At 42.5% G+C, this 17687-nt stretch overlaps 1 protein-coding gene across 1 annotated transcript; it reads right to left on the reverse strand.

The window, feature by feature from the left end:
* Positions 1-7162: 7162 nt before the first annotated feature.
* DHCR7 (7-dehydrocholesterol reductase) lies at positions 7163-17600 on the reverse strand. The gene is made up of 8 exons (XM_005150560.4): positions 17480-17600; positions 13667-13770; positions 12559-12781; positions 11762-11852; positions 10924-11137; positions 10301-10505; positions 9012-9143; positions 7163-8631 (listed from the first exon to the last, which is right to left on the reverse strand). The coding sequence occupies exons 2-8, from the start codon at positions 13762-13764 to the stop codon at positions 8167-8169; spliced, it is 1428 nt and encodes a 475-aa protein (XP_005150617.1). The 5' UTR covers positions 13765-13770; positions 17480-17600; the 3' UTR covers positions 7163-8166.
* Positions 17601-17687: the final 87 nt, after the last annotated feature.

Genomic DNA, 17687 nt, shown 5'->3' on the forward strand with positions numbered 1-17687 from the left:
TACCGGGTGTGGGGGGCGGGCCCAGGCCCTCACGGCCCGGGCAGCCGCGGTACGGACTGGCTGTTTCCCCGCGGCCTCACCTGGGGCGCTGTGCCCCAGCCGGCAGCAGCAAGCAGGCTCAGCCGAAAGCGGTATAGCCACAATCCTCGCCTGCGAAGTACTTACGAGGGGTATAACTCTCCCACTCACACCAACTCGTACAATAGGAGGAGCCCAGAGGATGCCTGGAAGCAGTAGAGTTCCAAGTCGGTTTTAAAACGTGAGGAGTTTGCAATCCTCCTAAAGCTTGCAAATGTATTGACAGCTGGTAATGTTACAAGCAAATATTACAGTATGAAAAGTTACCAAAGAATTATCCCAGTTTGGAGCCCACTGCCTCATTGCTAGCAGCCCAAGCACTGGTCAAAACAGAGTGGGAGAGTGCACAATCTCTATTACAAGGCATGTACATCAGGGCAGAAGAAGAGCTATTAAGGTAATCATAAACCCATTCTCCACTGCTCTGGGGTTTGATCTTGCAACCTTTGTAACAGTCATTTGGCATGGCTGTATGTTTCTTGGCAAATGGTCACATTAACAGTATCTTGGGAGAACTGGAAATGGCCATTGGTTTCACACTGTGATCTGGAAATCAGCTGGAAGATGCCCTTGCTCCTTGTTCTTCCTCTTCGATCAATGGAAAACCTCAGTGTGAGCTGACAGACATCTGAATAGATCTGGTAGCTGTGTGCAGGGTTTTCCAGTCTGGTAAGCACAAACCTGGCCTGGCATTTCAGCTGTATTTCCAGCTCAGTGTTGCTGTCTTGGAGAAAAGATGGTTCTTCATAATGTTCCTGAAGGAGGTCATACCATGTTAGTGAGTTTGCCAGCTACCAAACTTTCTGTGAGGTGTGAATGCCTGGACAAGAAGGAAAATTTCAGCAAGAAACCTTGAAACATGTTTTTGTTGCTGCTTGCAAGAAATAAACAGGAACATGTGACCCCTGCAGCTGTTAGGCTTGTCAAATGTCACACTGAAAACACTCACAAACCCCACCAGAATGCTGTGGAGAATGATGGGACCCTGCAGAGAGAGCAGCCGTCAAGATGCTTTACAGTCACAAAAGCAACTTTCTTTTTTTATGACTGCTGGTAGCGTTTTACACTTCATATAAACTTCAGCTGAGGTTTTAAATTGGTTTATGTATGTTTATGAGGTAGGTAAAGATTGCTCAGAACACTCCTCCTCTCTACTGTCTGATCTTTCCATCTTTCAAGCATCATCCTTATATCCTCTTTTATTATATTTTGGTCCAGTTCTGATCCCCCTCTCATCCTCATTTGTCTGAAAGAAAACAGCTACACCATCATCCACAGTAGCTACTGAAAAGAAGGAATGTTTGATGCTCATGAAAACACTAAATTAATGTGGTAAGCTTTTTGTTATCAAGATCTTTCCATCAGGTATTGCAAGGTTATTTCTCTGGCCTGTGCTGGGCTTGTTCTGGTGGGTCATGCAGTCTACCTGGCCTAAGACTGCTTCCACAACCCCACAAAGGTGCGGCACCTCCCATTCATGCTGCACATTTAGGGTTGGAATAACCTGACTTGCCTTGGCTAAGCCCCCAAGTTGACTGAAGGAACAAAACTAAGTGCTTTTTCTGCTCTCAGAGAAAAGGAGAAGGCATTCATTTCATTCAGGGTCTTTGAATTTATAGTTGATGTCTCATAATGCAAAAGGCAAGGTTTGGAGTGCTAGTGTGAGTAAAACTCTAAGCTGCCTTAAATGTTTCCTCAAGCACTCCTGACTCACAATAAAAAAGGGCACTAAACATTTTTATAGTCACAGCTTACAAGTTTTGCTCATCTGGTACCTTAAGCCTTTCATCTTTTAAGTGCCATATGACATTAAAAAGAAAGGAAGGGCAGAGATACAAATGACTGTTCAATTTTCCAGTAATCCATATGAGATCTACAATTGTATGTTGGCTTAAGTATTGCACAATGGTGTGGGGTTTTTAATCTGGGAGTTACCAAACTGAATAAATTTCCTGCCTAAACAAAAAAGGCTGAAGGAGTTGGCTCCTGGAGTAGCAAACTATGAATCATAGTAGCAGTATACTTAGGGTTGGAAAGGACTTTAAGATCATCTTGTTCCAAGCCCCTGCCATGGGCAGGGACACCTGACACTAAACCATGTCACCCAAGGCTCTGTTCAACCCAGCCTTGAACACCACCAGGGCATTCACAGCTTCCTTGGGCAATCCATTCTAGTGCCTCACCACCCTCGCAGTAAAGAACTTCCTCCTTATATCCAATCTAAACTTCTCCTGTTTAAGTTTTAACCCATTACCACTTGTCTTATCACTACAGCCCCTAATGAACAGTCTCACCCCAGCATCCCTGTAAGTCCCCTTCAGATACTGGAAGGCTGCTATGAAGTCTCCACGCAGCCTTCTGTTCTCCAGGCTGAACAGCCCCAACTTTCTCAGCCTGTCTTCACACAGGAGGTGCTCCAGTCCCCTGATCATCCTCATGGCCCTCCTCTGGACTTGTTCCAACAGTACCAGTGCTGAGGACACCAGAACGCACACAATACTCCAAGCAAGGTCTCACAAGAGCAGAGTAGAGGGGCAAGATCACCTCCTTCGACCACACTCCTTTTAATGCAGGCCAGGATATGGTTGGCTTTATATTAAGTTGGCTCAAGTCAAGTTTCTCATGGACCAACACCCCAAGTCCTTCTCTGCAGGGCTGCTCTGAATCTCTTCTCTGCCCAACCTGTAGCTGTGCCTGGGATTGCTCCCACCCAGGTGTAGGACCTTGCACTTGGCATGGTTAAACTTCATGAGGTTGGCATCAGCCCACCTCACAAGTGTGTCAAGGTCCCTCTGAATGGCATTCCTTCCCTCCAGAGTATCAACAGAACCACACAGCTTGGTGTCATCGGCAAACTTGCTGAGGGCACACTCAATCCCACTGTCCATGTCACCGACAACGATATTGAACAAGACTGGTCCCAACACCGATCCCTGAGGGACACCACTCGTTACTGGTCTCCAGCCAGACATTGAACCATTGACCACAACTCTTTGAGTGCGACCATCCAGCCAGTTCTTTATCCGTTTAATTAATCAACTCTTCCATAACATTTTTGAACTTACAAAAATACATACCAACTCTTTGTGAAAACCTTTAACTTAATCTGCATTATAGACCATGTTTATGAGCTAATAATAATTGCAAGAGTTACTAAGTTCAGTTATCTGGATTGTCCAGATAAACACAATCAAAATTTAAAAGTCTTCATTTCCAGTAGTTACAAGCTCCATACTAATCACAGAAAAGATACTTCATTTGTTAGTTTCAAGTTTTGCAAAGGCATGGTGAGTTTGTTTCCTTCTGCATTTCTCCCTTCTCAACTAATCCTGTTGCAGCTTTCACTTCCTTAACCCAGAAGAGCCTTCCTATGGTTTATTCTTATAATCATTCTCTGATCCTTCTACAATACTTTAGATGTACATGGCTCTTTCAACATGTACTTATTACTTTTTTTTTGTTTTAATTTGATTTAATCTAAGATAAGAGGACGAAACATATTTAAAATTACACTGAATTGCAAGTTTGTTACATAATTAAGGCAAAAGATTAAACCAGAAAATATCTGAATAGTGTAAAGTAGTTTTCATTACCTATCCACTTACCATAAAGTAGGTCCGTATCTGTAACCCAAAAATCAAACCAGCTTTCCACCCTTTCCGATTTGACACACATTTAGACTTCCTCCCCCCAACCCCTGTATAAACTGAAGCAGAAAAATACACTATTACAGTTTCACCTTCAACTGCACATCACTTTCAACCTTCAACGAGGACAATGCATTATTTAAAACAAGTAATGCAGTGCAGCTCTAGGTTAAGCTTAGCGTATGATCAGAACTTTGATAATTTAGATCAGCAAATATGATGTGGCTGCCACTGTGAGGCAACAGCACGTAGTTCTGTTGTCATTCGCATAATCTGACTAAAACTGGAATTGAGCAATCCCATCTCATTATTTCCTAAGCACCATGTTGCTCAGAGATCTAGATTTAAAAAGAGAATTTACATATTTATGAACACGTTTAAAGTCTAAAAACATTATATATGTGATAGTCCTCCGCTGAATGGTGTCAGCATTCTTGCAGGCTGTATAGCAATAAATTGAGCTGTAGCTTTGCATGAAGAGTTATAAATGATTAACAACCGTTACGCTGAAAGGTGGAGCTGTGATCTCCGAAATTCTATCGTATCGTGATGCCATCTAGTGACAGGGGGTTTAAATCACAGACTAGTTTGAGTCAGAGGGGACCTTAGAGCTCATGCATTTCCAACACCTGCCACTGGCAGGCACACCTTCTACTAGACCAGGTTGCTCCGAGCCCCATCCGGCCGGGCCTTGAACATTGCCAGAGATGGGGCAGCCACAGCTTCTCTGGCACCCTGTGCCAGAGCCTCAGCACCCTCACAGGGAAGAACTTCTGCATAAGAGCTCGTCGCAGTCTCACCTCTGTCAGATTAAAGTCATTACCCCTTTGTCCTGTCCCTACAGGTCCTTGTCCAAAGCCCCCCTCCAGGTTTTGTGTAGGCCCCCTTCAGATATGGGAAGGCATCCTGTCACTAGGTAGTGGAAGTTCCCAGCTCCCCTCCATCTGTAGATCAAATATTGACAGACTACAGTGGATTATACAGTAGAAAATTGTCAGTTATTTTTTCCCCTTAGGTGGATATGTGGCTCAGTCTGCAAGGCCCTGCTCAGGTAGCCATGTCTTACTTTTTTTCCTACAATAAATCCTTACAACAAATAGGATGTGAGTTTAGCCTGGTGATGGCCTCTTGCTTGAAAAAAACTTGACTAATTGCTTCCTACTATGAGTTTAACAATCTGGCTGACAATGAGCTCTCACATGGGCAACTAGGCTATCTGCAGGGTATTCTCAGCAGGAGTAGCAGTCTGCATCAGAGATCAAAGTGCTTATTCTGTGCTCCAATGTCAGATAGTACAGAAAGTCCTTTGAACAATATTAGATGTAACAGAAATCACCTAAAAGAGGCATTTGTATACATAAGGCTTTTATTACTCACAATAATGCCCTTCTGCTTCAATTTTCCCCAATTGAAAGTGCTTATCATTTGTCTTAAATAGGCAATTTCTTCCACAATAATCCAGGATTTACCAGTGATAAAAAGAGAGCATACTGTGCCATGCAAGGCTACAATGATTTCAAGTCCAGATTACCTTGCAATATTTAAATAGCCTTGACATTAACAGCAAACTGACAGTGCAATTTCCAAGGCTACATAAGAAAAGGATACAAGTATGGGGCGTTAAAAAAAGCTGAGAAAAGAAACTATCCAATTATTCCAGCAAAATCAAGGGCAGCCTGAAGTAATGCGCTGCCAGGGACTGATGGGGTCCAACAGTCCTAGAAACCCACCCCTCAAGTTTTCCCTTCTTCTGAATTGGAGTTCTCTCAAATCAAGAATTGTGCCTTGATGAACTGTTATGATATTGAGCACTATATTTTCTATAAAGGCAATTGATTTCCTCTCCCATTTCAGTATTAAAAGTCCTCTTAATCCACAGGAGTTCAATGTTCAAATGTTCTAACACAGCAATATATGTGTTGCCAGTGACTGCATTATTGTTATAGCCATCATTCCTTCTGTTATTAACAGCACCTTAATGTATTAAAATTGTTATCCACAAAATTGCAATAGAACAGTTACAAGGTCTGCAGATATTACTGGTAACTAGTTAGGTATACAAGAACTCTCTCTTAGAAGGCATCTCTATACATCCTTGTACATCCAGCTCTGAAACAAAGCCAAGCTACAATATGTATTTGTTTTCTAGATTTGGGGAGGCCCTTTTTCTCTGCCAAAACGATCCTTCCAGGAATGACTGCAACAAAACCAACACACACTTACCAGCTTTTTCACCATGAAGAACACTGCATTTAGCAGCTCCTACAAAGAAAAAAAAAAACCCAACAACAAAAAACCCCCCAGTTTACACAGTTACCTACTTACCGTAAAAACTAAGCGTATATTTTTGTGTAAAAGTGACAAAAAAAAAATCAAGTCTTTTAGCTTGAATGTAACTGCCAAGCTTGTTACAAGATACATGATAACTATGATATCTCTTTATTTCTGTGTCCTTTACACATTCTTGAACCAGCTCTTGGCATTATACTCCCTCTAGAGCTCCTTTTGAATCTGGTAACTTGGAAAGATAACTATGTAATAAGAAAAGAAATAGCTGAAAGGAAAGTTAGCAATATTTTTTTTACTTGTCTTAAACCCAAGAACTTATTTATTAATTTTTTTACGATTCTTATTTCATACAAATGACAGAGAACAGTTTTCTATCCACACTAAAGAAATCAACATGGCCTTACCCATGGCTGCAGTTCCTTCAGCAGTATACCTATTCTATCATGGGGTTATCCACGGCCATACACTTTGAGGTACTCCAGTGTGACCTCATGCACAGCCACAGATACTTGGAGATATACCTCCTCCAGCGTGGGTTTATCCTTGGGCCACAATCCCTTCAGAGGTATACCTGCTGCGGCACAACCATGGCCACAGATACTTGTAGATGTACCTGCTCTTGCACGGGCTTATCCATGGCCACAGATACTTCCGGGCATCCTGCTCCCATGTGGACTTATCCACAGGTGACAGTCCCTTTCACTGAAGTTCACAGCAGAGTTCCAGCCTGTCCAGTAGAGCAGCACAGACACAGGAGCCATGCCTGGCCATTGCCAGCCCAGACACATGGCCATTGCTGTTATCAGACCATTCCCAGGCATGGCACAAGCAGATAAACACTATAGCAAGCACCGAAAGCAGAAAAGCAGCCACTAACAAGCACTAGACTGTAATATACAGTAAAGCAAGCAAACCCCATGGCAAGCACAGAAGCCTGCCAATGAACAGCTAAACAGCAATAGCAGCTACAACTTCCATCTAGCATATTCCAGAGAAATCTGTCATTGTCTCAAACCCTTCAAGACCTACACTGGGCACTAAAAAGAACTGCCATGGTTTAACCACAGCAAGTGGCTAAGCCCCCTACTCACTCAATCCTCCTACTGTGGGATGGAGAACTGTAAGGGTAAAAATGAGAAAACTCGTGGTTTGAGATAAAGGCAGTTTAATAGGTAAAGCACAAGCCACATGCTCAAACCAGAAAACCAAGGAACTCATTCATCACTTCCCATGGGAAGGCAGGTGATCAGCGATCTCCAGGACAGCAGGGATCCATCATGAATAATGGTTACTTGGGAAGACAAAGGCCATCATACCAAATATGTACCCCTTCCTTCTTTCCCCAGCTTTATATACTGAGCATGATGTCATGAGCATGGGACATCCCTTGGGTCAGTCAGAGTCAGTTGTCCCGGTTGTGGCCCCTCCCAGCTCCTTGTGCCTGTTCACCGGTGGGGTGAGGAGCAGAAAAGGCCTTGACTCTGTGCAAGCACTGCCCAGCATAACAGAAAGATCCCTGAATTATCAACACTGTTTTCAGCACAAATACAAAACATCACCCCATACCAGCTACTATGAAGAAAATTAACTATCTCAACCGAAATCAGCACTCCTCAGTATCTTCACAAAACACCAGTTTATAAGGTGCCCCAGTTAACCTCTTGAAAAGCAAAAGACAATAAAATCTCTTGTGGGGGAGTTACTAACTGTAGCTATGACCATCACAACCAACCATATCAAACAACTTCTTTCCTATATGGATCACACAACTGTTTTCCTCCTCTTCTAAGCCAGAGGAAGATGTTTTAAGGAGGAACTCTGCTGTTCCTTCAAGCTTTGGAATATTTCAGGAGTCTCAATACATGAACTTTTCTTCAATTCCAAGTTAATTTTGAATAGGAGGAAAAAAGAAAGTTCCAAATAAGAGTCCTCTCAAAACCCAGGACATTCTAATACCTCATTTCATTTACTTTAAATACAGTCCATTTGTATGTGCCTTCAGTACAATAAGCATTATTGTCCAGCTACCCCTTCTCCTTCAGAACAGTATGAGTGTCTTTCACAAAGTGTTTTTGTTAGTTTAACAATGTCGATAAACTCTCTTCACCTCCAAAAAGTCTTTCTTATATTTCCCTAGGTTTCTGTGTTAGCTTTAAAACACTCCTGGTAGGAGCCGGTAAGGGACTGCTGCAGTGTAGCGCTTCCAGTCCTTACCGTATTTGCTGAGACAACGGTGTTCATCCCTAATGCACCGGTGGGTTAGCAGAATAGTCATATAAACTATGTAGAAGTAAGGCAAGATGTGCTCAAAGCCACAAGCCAGGCAGTAGGCCAGGGAACCCATTAGGTCACCTGTGTAGTTAAAATGACGTGCCCACCCCCAGAATCCCGAGGTCATCAGTTTGCTGTAGTACTTGGTGCCTTCTACAGACATGTAGGAACACTCTATGTACTCTGGTTTCTTCCCCCATATCTTGCAGTTGCCGTTGGTACGACGGAAAAGGTCCTTCTGGTGGTTGGTCATTCTGAAGATGTAATAGCCGATGAAGCCCAGTATCAAGATCCCTATAGCATTGGCTGTGCCCAGCTGGACAGGGTGGTAAACCAAATACAAGCCCTGTGGGGAATGTAAAGAAAGAATTAGTGATTTACCTTAAATATATGTTCCCATATATGAATGTGTTAAAATATGAACCAACATCCACCAAAAAAACCCTGAACATGCTGGAGCGCAAAAAGGAATTAAAAGGATTTAGAAAAACATATAGACACAAGACAGTGATAGAAGAAGACACTGAAGAAGGGGGGAGAGGAAAAGATATCAAGTCCATGCAAGCACAGTAAGCCTTCCTACAAGTGCATCATTACAAACGATGTTGTAATGGTTACAATCAACTTTCTAGAAACAGTTGAAGATACAAATCAAACTGTCAAGGAGAATGTTTCTGGAAAGTTTCTTTCCTTTTAGCCTCAACACATATTGTACCACATTTTTACCTGCAAAGTATAGAGGTAAGGCAACCAAACACAGTCTCCCCAGCCCAAATACCATCCAAAATGATCATGGCAGATATCAATGGTTTTCAAATACCAGGCTTCATTCCAGAAGAAGTCCAAAACATAAATACCCTGAAACAGACCAGCAACATTATTCACATTAATAATAGAGCACAGTCACCAATTATCCTGTTTAACAGCATCAGCCTCATCTTTCTGCGCTGTCTTGTGATAAGACCTTAAAACTGACTTGTTTTTTTATGTTAACACCTCAAAAATAGGGTAGTAAGAGGAACACATCACACAAGTATACTCCATCCAGATGGATAAAGCAATAAAAAGTCATGCAAAGCAATATTAACCAAGATGACTAAGGAATTCAAGACAAAGTTCTTTACTGCGAGGGTGGTGAGACACTAGAACAGGCTGCCCAAAGAAGTGGTAAATGCTCCTTCCCTGGCAGTGTTCAAGGCCAGGTTAGACACAGCCTTGGGTGACATGGTCTAGTGTGAGGCATCCCTGCCCGTGGCAGGGGCGTTGGAAGTAGATGATCTTAAGGTCCTTTCCAACCCTAAGCATTCTATGATTCTATGATTAAGACAAGTGTGCTACATAAGGACATAGACTTCAGAAGTATACTTGCACTTGACCACACATACCTCTCTTCAGCTTAAAGAGCCTTATGCTTTCAGAGAGGGGAAACAGAGACCCCGTTGAGTGGGCTTTTATTTACACTTATCAATGGATAAATCCAAACTATTACCTGTACTTAGGACTTTGGGGTCTCTTCAGTAGAGAGCATGGCACCAGACTGGCTGTTTTTAGGTGTGGAGACATCTCTAGTTTTGCATGTCTCACACACACACATACACACAAACCCAACTTAGGTGCAGTGCTGCCACCACTAAAAAAACCTGTCTAATTTAGCTCCAACTAAAGCCATAGAATTTGTGATTGTTCTCTTTGGATTCAAGATCATTCTATGCCTGTTTCCAGAACACAGGATCAGAGAAGCATTTCTTAAGTTCACACTGAAATCTGCTGGTGCAGGTATGACCATGCCACTAGTAGCACTGCATGAATACAGCAGAGTATTTACATTGGCACTCTGAATGAACACAAGTGTCCAAAAGATCAAGTTCCAGTGCATGTTCTCTGAAAGAGGTTGTTCAGGCCAGGAAAAAAAAAAAAAAAAAAGAAAAATCAATTTCAGTACAAAAATTTTTGTCTACTTTAATAAAAATAGTTTATTTCCAAAGTGAGTTCCTACTTTGCTTCTCTGAATTTACCTGAAGGACATTGACAAGGATCATGGAGTTAGTTACTTGGCCATACAGCTCCTGTTGTTTAGCAGCATAGGAAAGGTTAATCAGAGTCCAAGCTACAATACCAGGGCGCCCATTGAAGAAGAGCTTGAAATCAAACCACTTTCCTATCCGAGGGTTAAATTCAATCCCCATCATGTAGTCGTAAAAGAAGTTGCCAGTGAATTTGCTAGAAAGCATAAAAAATTGGAAATATATGCAGTTACATACAAATACTATTCTAACTACACATTTTAGATTCACTTGATGTAATGATAATAAAACTGTAAAACCATATAGTGCTTTGCAAGACAACACAAACTGACTCAACCAAAGCATTCCATTAGCAGAGAGAAATTTTAGCTTCAAAGGTACCCAATTTTTTTCTTGGTAACATTTTTGAACAGTTTAACTACAACCGTCCCTATTTGTCACAAATCGGATGGATTTATTTGTGACACTGAGGCTACCAGTCACATGATACAGAGGAAGGTGCTAATGAAGCAAACCATCAGTCATGTATTGGCCTATTTGTGCCAGTAAAATATATTCTATCGCTATTCTGTGCGGCATTCAATTTATATGTCCTATTGTTACAAATCACATACCAGTCTTTTGGATTGGTAGGGAAAAAGAAGCCTTTAATCATTGCAAATGTAGAAACTGCATATCCCAGGATATTGGCACACCACATGAGAGGAATCCAGTTGTCAAAAATTATGGTAGGGGAGAAGTAGTGGAAGTAATAGGCATTTGCAAACCAAAGCACGTGGGTAAAGATCCAAGCCTGAAGTCCATTTATTTCATACTTATTCACTATACCTAAAATATGAAGAAAATACGAGTGTTTAGTGGCATTGCATTAATACAGCTTTTTATTTTAGACATATGCATACAATATACAGAAGCTTAATCGAGTACTATGACCTTACTCTCCTCAGCTTCCCAATTAAATATCTTGAGATACTTACCTGAAAGTTTCATTAGACTCCACTGTAACCATCACGCTCTGCTGGGCTGAGTTTTTCTCTTCAAGCGGTCAAGTTACTGTCTCCCTTTAAATTGCCTAAGGTATGAAGTTACCCTTTCACATGCTAAGCTCACATCACACATTTTGTTCAAGTCCCATGGGTTAACTTCATTGTCAAATACCAGCAGTAGTCCACTGCTGATTCTAAGTGCCAAAACTACCAGTCTGTATTCTAGCATTGCTGGTGCAGTGCCTGACACATCATTAGTTTTACTGACAGCATGAGATGGGAATTCTATAACTTATCCTAAAAGATTACATAGATTGATTGCTTTTTATTTTCCTTTGTAGTGAACATGAGGAAAGTGAAAGCATTTATGGCCATGTTTCCTTCAGCTCCACATGGGTTATAAAGAGTAAGTACAGAAATATTATAGAAGACTGTATGGTTGGAGGTATTTTAAGGAAGAACTTACCAGCAGGGGTGACAGCACCTTCTTGTACACCTCCTACATATCCAGGAAGAAATTTATGGCAGAAGTCAGGAAGGCATATATACAAAACCACCTAGAAGAAGTAGAATGTATTAACAGCAAAACAAGACATGACAAAACCCCCCAAACCACTGCCCTTTTCATGCACATACCAAATATAACACATGTCGGCTTCAAATAAGGACTGGATAAGCAAATACAGCACAATTTAGCTGTTGTTTAGTTATTAAACAGCTCTAAAGATGTTCTTCATGTATGGCTGGCATCCCTTTTTGGTGGGGAGGCAGGACATTTGGTAACTAGATTCCTTATCCTTTTACTTTGAAGTTTATCTGTATTATAAGCAAGCTGTTTTCCAATTTTGGAAAAAAAAAAAAAGGAGTGATATGCTTAAGTTTGAAGATACTTTACAAATACATGTAATGTCAGTGTTCTTTTACAGCCTTTCTATAGAAAATATCACCCCTTCTGCAGTGTTAGTTTATGATTATTTATTGTGTATTAATTTAAGACAAATGGGTATTGGTCATATATAGTTGCTTTTTCTTAAAAACCACATCAAGAAACACATCACACCACGAATATTTGTGTATATTCCCTACATATTTATTTTCTGAATGCATAAGTGGCATTTGGATTCCAAAAAGCCATGGCACACAAGAAACACAGAAAAAAGTAAATGCCACTGTGACATTCTATTACCCTTCATGTAAAAGGATTCATCAAGCAGCTCTTTGAAGAAACAGCCACTACATTTAGATTTGAACTCAATAATGTACCTGGAAAGTGACCCAAAGGGCATAGATGCCAGCAGCCCTGTAGGTCGGCATAGGAGTCTTGTTCCAGATGTCAGACAGATGTTTATTCCCCGTTAGCAAGTCAATGAGTGGATTCATCAGGGAGCATTGGTACTGGTCACAGGACATTATGAAGTAATAAACAATAAGTGGTGCAAACATAAGCAGGAAAAGGACACTTGCCAAGGAAAACCAGTCCACCTCCCTGTAATCCAAAACAGAGCAATTTTTACCCCCTCAGTTTTCAGTTAGAATAGGGGTTTGATGAAGTCAGACAATATTTTCAGTGGACCTACTCGACTAACTGGATGAAAACTGAAAATGTTTTCAGGGCATTTATATTTGTTTGTGTCAAATAGGGCGTTGCATACTTTACCAGAATCTGTTATAAAACTATGCTAGCTGGTCAGAGCAACAGAATAGGTAATATCTCCTCCCCAAAAAGCAGATTATTATTACAACCTTCAATCAAATCACACACGATTGCCTATGATATGGCAATCATAGGTACAACTGGTATTCCGTTGGGAGTGGTAACAGAATCACAAGAATATTGTGCAAAGCTTTGAAAAACGGAACAGACACACCCTGAGCAGCCATGAGTTGTCCTTGCTCTACAACACACCATACTGGCAACTTATATAAACACCCATGGCTGTTTCCAGCTGCAACACAGTACTGACACTTGCACAACTCCTTGAGAACAGGGATACGAGTCATAAGTCTTGTTGCAGCACGAGATGTCAGCTGGCAATATCACAGATGGATGCCTGTTCTTCAAATCTCAGGAAATATTGAGGTTAAAGTTCCAGCCTTGAAGGAACTACAAGTTTGACTGATTTTTATGATCTGCTTTTTGCAAGGACAACTGTGTTTTAACCCAAGCCATCTGGCAAGCTGTCTGTCCTAAAAATCTTGAAGGACTCTTCGTTGGCATCTGCTACTACAGCTCATTATCCATCAGTTTCAAGAAGAGGGCAATGCAACAATCTGTTACTAATAGAGTTAAGTTTAAAAGGAATGTAGCATCTAAAGGAGTGTGAACCAATTTGAGACACAATGACTAATTAGAGTCATCAGCTTCTCTCACCATGCTCTTCCCCACTGGACTTGAGATGTTTGAGTATTATTTTGGGGACTTTTGTGTTTTCTTTCTTCAGAAGGTTTTTTCTCCTGCTGGGCTCCCATGATGTCCTGTATGAAACAAAATATTCATGGTATTACTCCATCTGGTTCTCAGTAATTCTTATGGCTCTACAGAAGAGAAACACGAATAGACGTTATTAAAAAAACCTATCATGTAGCCTTCTGATTACAAGAAATTTGGGAGAAGAGGGTAGAAAGGAAAAAAAAATCCTTCCTACTTCCTTACGATCTGATATTCATCAAAACATAATCAGAACACTGATTAACACCATTAAACGTCTTCCTAGCAGGGAATTTATTATAAGATATATTGTATAAGACCTGGCTTATTGCTTACCTGTGAGATGCAAAGGGGAAAAAAACTGGTTTGCTACATGCTTACAAATCTCTGAAAATGACCATGTGTAACTAATTGCTTTTCTTAATTAGAGAAATTCCTACTGTTGCAACATTACAGGTACTGGACTTTGGCATATTATGTATTTTTCCCCAGACTCCTTGCTCCATACCTGTCAGCTATGACACAGAAAACAAGATAGCAGTTTATAATCCCATCTAAATCAGAAATCAGTGGCAATGGAAAAGGACTTGCACCACACCCAATTCTCTCTGTGGAACATGCATTACAGCTTTCTTTTGCTTTGCCCACACACTTCTGTTGTTAAAAATCATCATCCCATAATGTAAATATTTGGTAATCCCCCCTCCAGAAAAAAAAAAAAAAAAAGAAGAAAAATGTCTTGTGGGACAAGGGAGACTATAAGACACACTGAGAGTTGTTGTTAGTTTTGTACCTTTTTGGGCTTTAATATTTCAACTCAAACCAGAAACCAGCAGTTATTTCCACTGAAACAGAAATTATAATACAACACTGGCAGTGCCCTGAGGACACCAACAGGCCTTACTGTCCCTGCCCAGCCTGGCCCAGGGCCTGCCCTGACTCATTTCAGCCCATCCCAGGGCCATCAATCCCTGGTGATAACACAAGAGTACTGGTCTCCAGCTCCACCAGAGCCCTACCTGACCATGGGTCCTGCTGATGTCCCACAGCCTGATGTCCTGGCCCAGTCTCATCCCCATGGTCCTGTCTGGCCATTCTGGGTCCTTGTCTGACACTGCTTCTCCCTAGGCCTGAACCTCACCCCTGTGCTGATTGGGCCCTTGCCTGGCCTTGGCCTGGCCTAATCACCACAGGACTGCCTGGTAACCAGGGGACCAGACCCTGACCTATAGACCCGCTGTTTCACCATGAACCTGCCTGACTATCTGGACTCTTGGTTGAACCTGGCCATAATCTCTGGGTCTTTGTCGCTCACCTCAAGGAGTTACTATGGAATGGACTGACAGGCAACTCCCTGCCTACAGCCCTGTTATCCCCAGTAAGCTCCCAGCCCCCTAGGGAGCAGTATTTCACATTAAGACAAAATAAGGACTCAAACAGGATCAGCCCAGCTGCAGGGATAATGTGTCACACTCAGATTAAAACTACATGGTATTTTACTCTGCAGCAATCTCCTCCACACAACACATTTCAACAGAAGTGCTTATTTTCAGAAACAATCTAAAAATAACATTGCCAACCTGGTTAAGGCAGAAACTCTAGTAAAATAATGCAAGATACATGGGTGGCAAGAAGCCTATGTTACTACTACAGTTATTTACTATTTCAATTATTGTGTTACCAACCTATCCTTCAGCAGAAACATTTCCAAAATACAGTCAAACTTCTGCTTCACTTTGAGCCAGAAGTCTACATCTTTCTCAGTCTCAATACTTTCACTACAAGATTTCTAAAGCAAGCAATGAAGCAACATGTAGAGGAGGTTATTGATCATGTACAAGAAACGGGAATGACAGGAGAATAATAATATCAAGATTGCAGTGTGTGAGCTTACTCCAATTATTTGTGTTGGTTTTGCTTTACAGCAGTAGTCCAAATTCTTACAATAAGCAGTTACAATACTAATAGGGTTTTTACCAAGATAGAAAGGCTCTGACTCAGGAATTATCAGAACTGGAAATATTTGGCTCAGATGACACCTTTGACATCATTCACTCCTCACTGAGAGCAAGGGCAATTTACAACAGGTTGCTCAGCACCTTGCCCAGTTAGATTTTGAATATTTCCAAAGATTCCACATGACTTGTCAGTCCTACTGAGAAAGAGCAAGCCTCTTTTATAAGAGGCCCAGAAAAGAAATCCTAAGTTGAGAATTTTCAGTGTTTAGGCTTGTAGTAGTCAAATAGCCTAGCTACTTTGCTGAACTCAGCATACTCTGTGTGAGAGCTGTGCTCAGCCTGCTGAGCACTCCTAAAAAGCCTGCCTGCAGCCGGCAGCACGTGGGATTTGGTGCTACACCATTCTGTGTAATGATACACAGAGTGTATCATTAACCCTATCAGACAACACAGAGACAGGATGATCACCGATTACTACTGGGAGCTAGCTACATGAGAAGTGCTGTCACTCCTTCCCACAGCCTGCAGTTCTTCATAAATTGCTCCAGTGTGGGTCCCTCACACAGGGTGCAGTCTTTCAGGAACAGACTGCTCCAGTGCGGGTTCCCTGCATGGTCACCAGTCCTGCCGGCAAACCTGCTCTGGCATGGGCTTCTCTCTCCATGGGGCCATAGGTCCTGCCAGAAGCCTGCTCCAGCGAACAGAACAATGCCCATGAGATCATAGCCTCCTTCAGGCACCCCCTGCTGGTCCCCGAGGTCCTCCCCAGGCTGTAGGTAGATATCTGCTCCACTGTTGGCCCACGTGGGGGTTTAGCTCACCATGGTCTGCAGGGGAATTTCTGCTCTGGCGCTTGGAGCACCTCCTCCCACCTTCTGTACTGACCTTGGGGTCTGCCAAGTTGTTTCTCTCAAACATTCTCACTGCTCTCTCCAGCTGAAATTGTACAGTTTGGATTTCCCCTCCCCCCCTTCTGGAATATGTTATCCCACAGGTGCTATCAGTGTCACTCATGGGTTCAGCCTTGGTTAGTCCATCTTGGAGCTGGCTGGCACTGGGACACAAACCCAGTACATTTAACCATCTTCTTAGCAAGAGCATGAAACAAAATTCACAATTCATATATCACCTGAAAAGAGAGCTCCAGATATTCTCTCTTCCTCAGAGTCCAAATCTCAGGGCTTAACAATGAAGTACTGCATTACTGCTCACATTGGGTTAAACTAGTAATCACGTCAATTCACTTGGAAGCTCTTCCCATTTGGTGCCTAAGCTGTAGATCTAACATACAATTTACAATGTAAATGTCACATGAAGCCCTTGCAAACAACAATACACGTGCTTGATGCTTTTAAGCAGCATGCTCTAAAATCACTGAAGGAAACTGATGAAAAAGCATGGCAACCCCCCACATTTTGCCCTACAAAACCAAGGCAGACTCATGCTCAAGAATGTGTATTTTCAAGAGAAGTCCCTAGCCAACATGCGATATGCCACACAGCCCCGTGCTTTACACAGGGGAGGATCACAGCAGCAGGCTGCTCAGAGCAGGGGGGCTCAGCATGCCCATGTAGGCAGGTAAGGCAGCACCTTTCCACACATCAGGCCCTTCATGAGACACGAGCGCTATTACTGGGAAGAGGCCGCACGTTAAGAACACCTTCTGGGGTCAGGGAGCGCTTACTGAGCTCCGTACCTGCCCTCGCCAAGAACCGGCAGGTACGCACCCACGGGCGGGCTCACCAGCCCGGCAGACACTACTCACTTCCCGAAAACAGTGCGAGAGCAACATACTTACCGGTGCAGCTCAGCACAGCCCGGCCCGGCCGCTACCACGTTTCCTATTACACCAACGGGCTCAGCTCAGCGGATCCCACCTGAGCCGCTACCCACGTCCGTCCCGCTCTCCTGAGGAAAGCCCCACCCCCAACCCACCGCTCTGACCAATCCCCGCCGCGCTCCGCTCCCCTTCACGCCACCCCATTGGTGGAGCGCGCTCAACCCAT

The sequence above is a fragment of the Melopsittacus undulatus genome, chromosome 8 (genome assembly GCF_012275295.1).
Source record: "Melopsittacus undulatus isolate bMelUnd1 chromosome 8, bMelUnd1.mat.Z, whole genome shotgun sequence".
Classification (NCBI taxonomy): domain Eukaryota; kingdom Metazoa; phylum Chordata; class Aves; order Psittaciformes; family Psittaculidae; genus Melopsittacus; species Melopsittacus undulatus.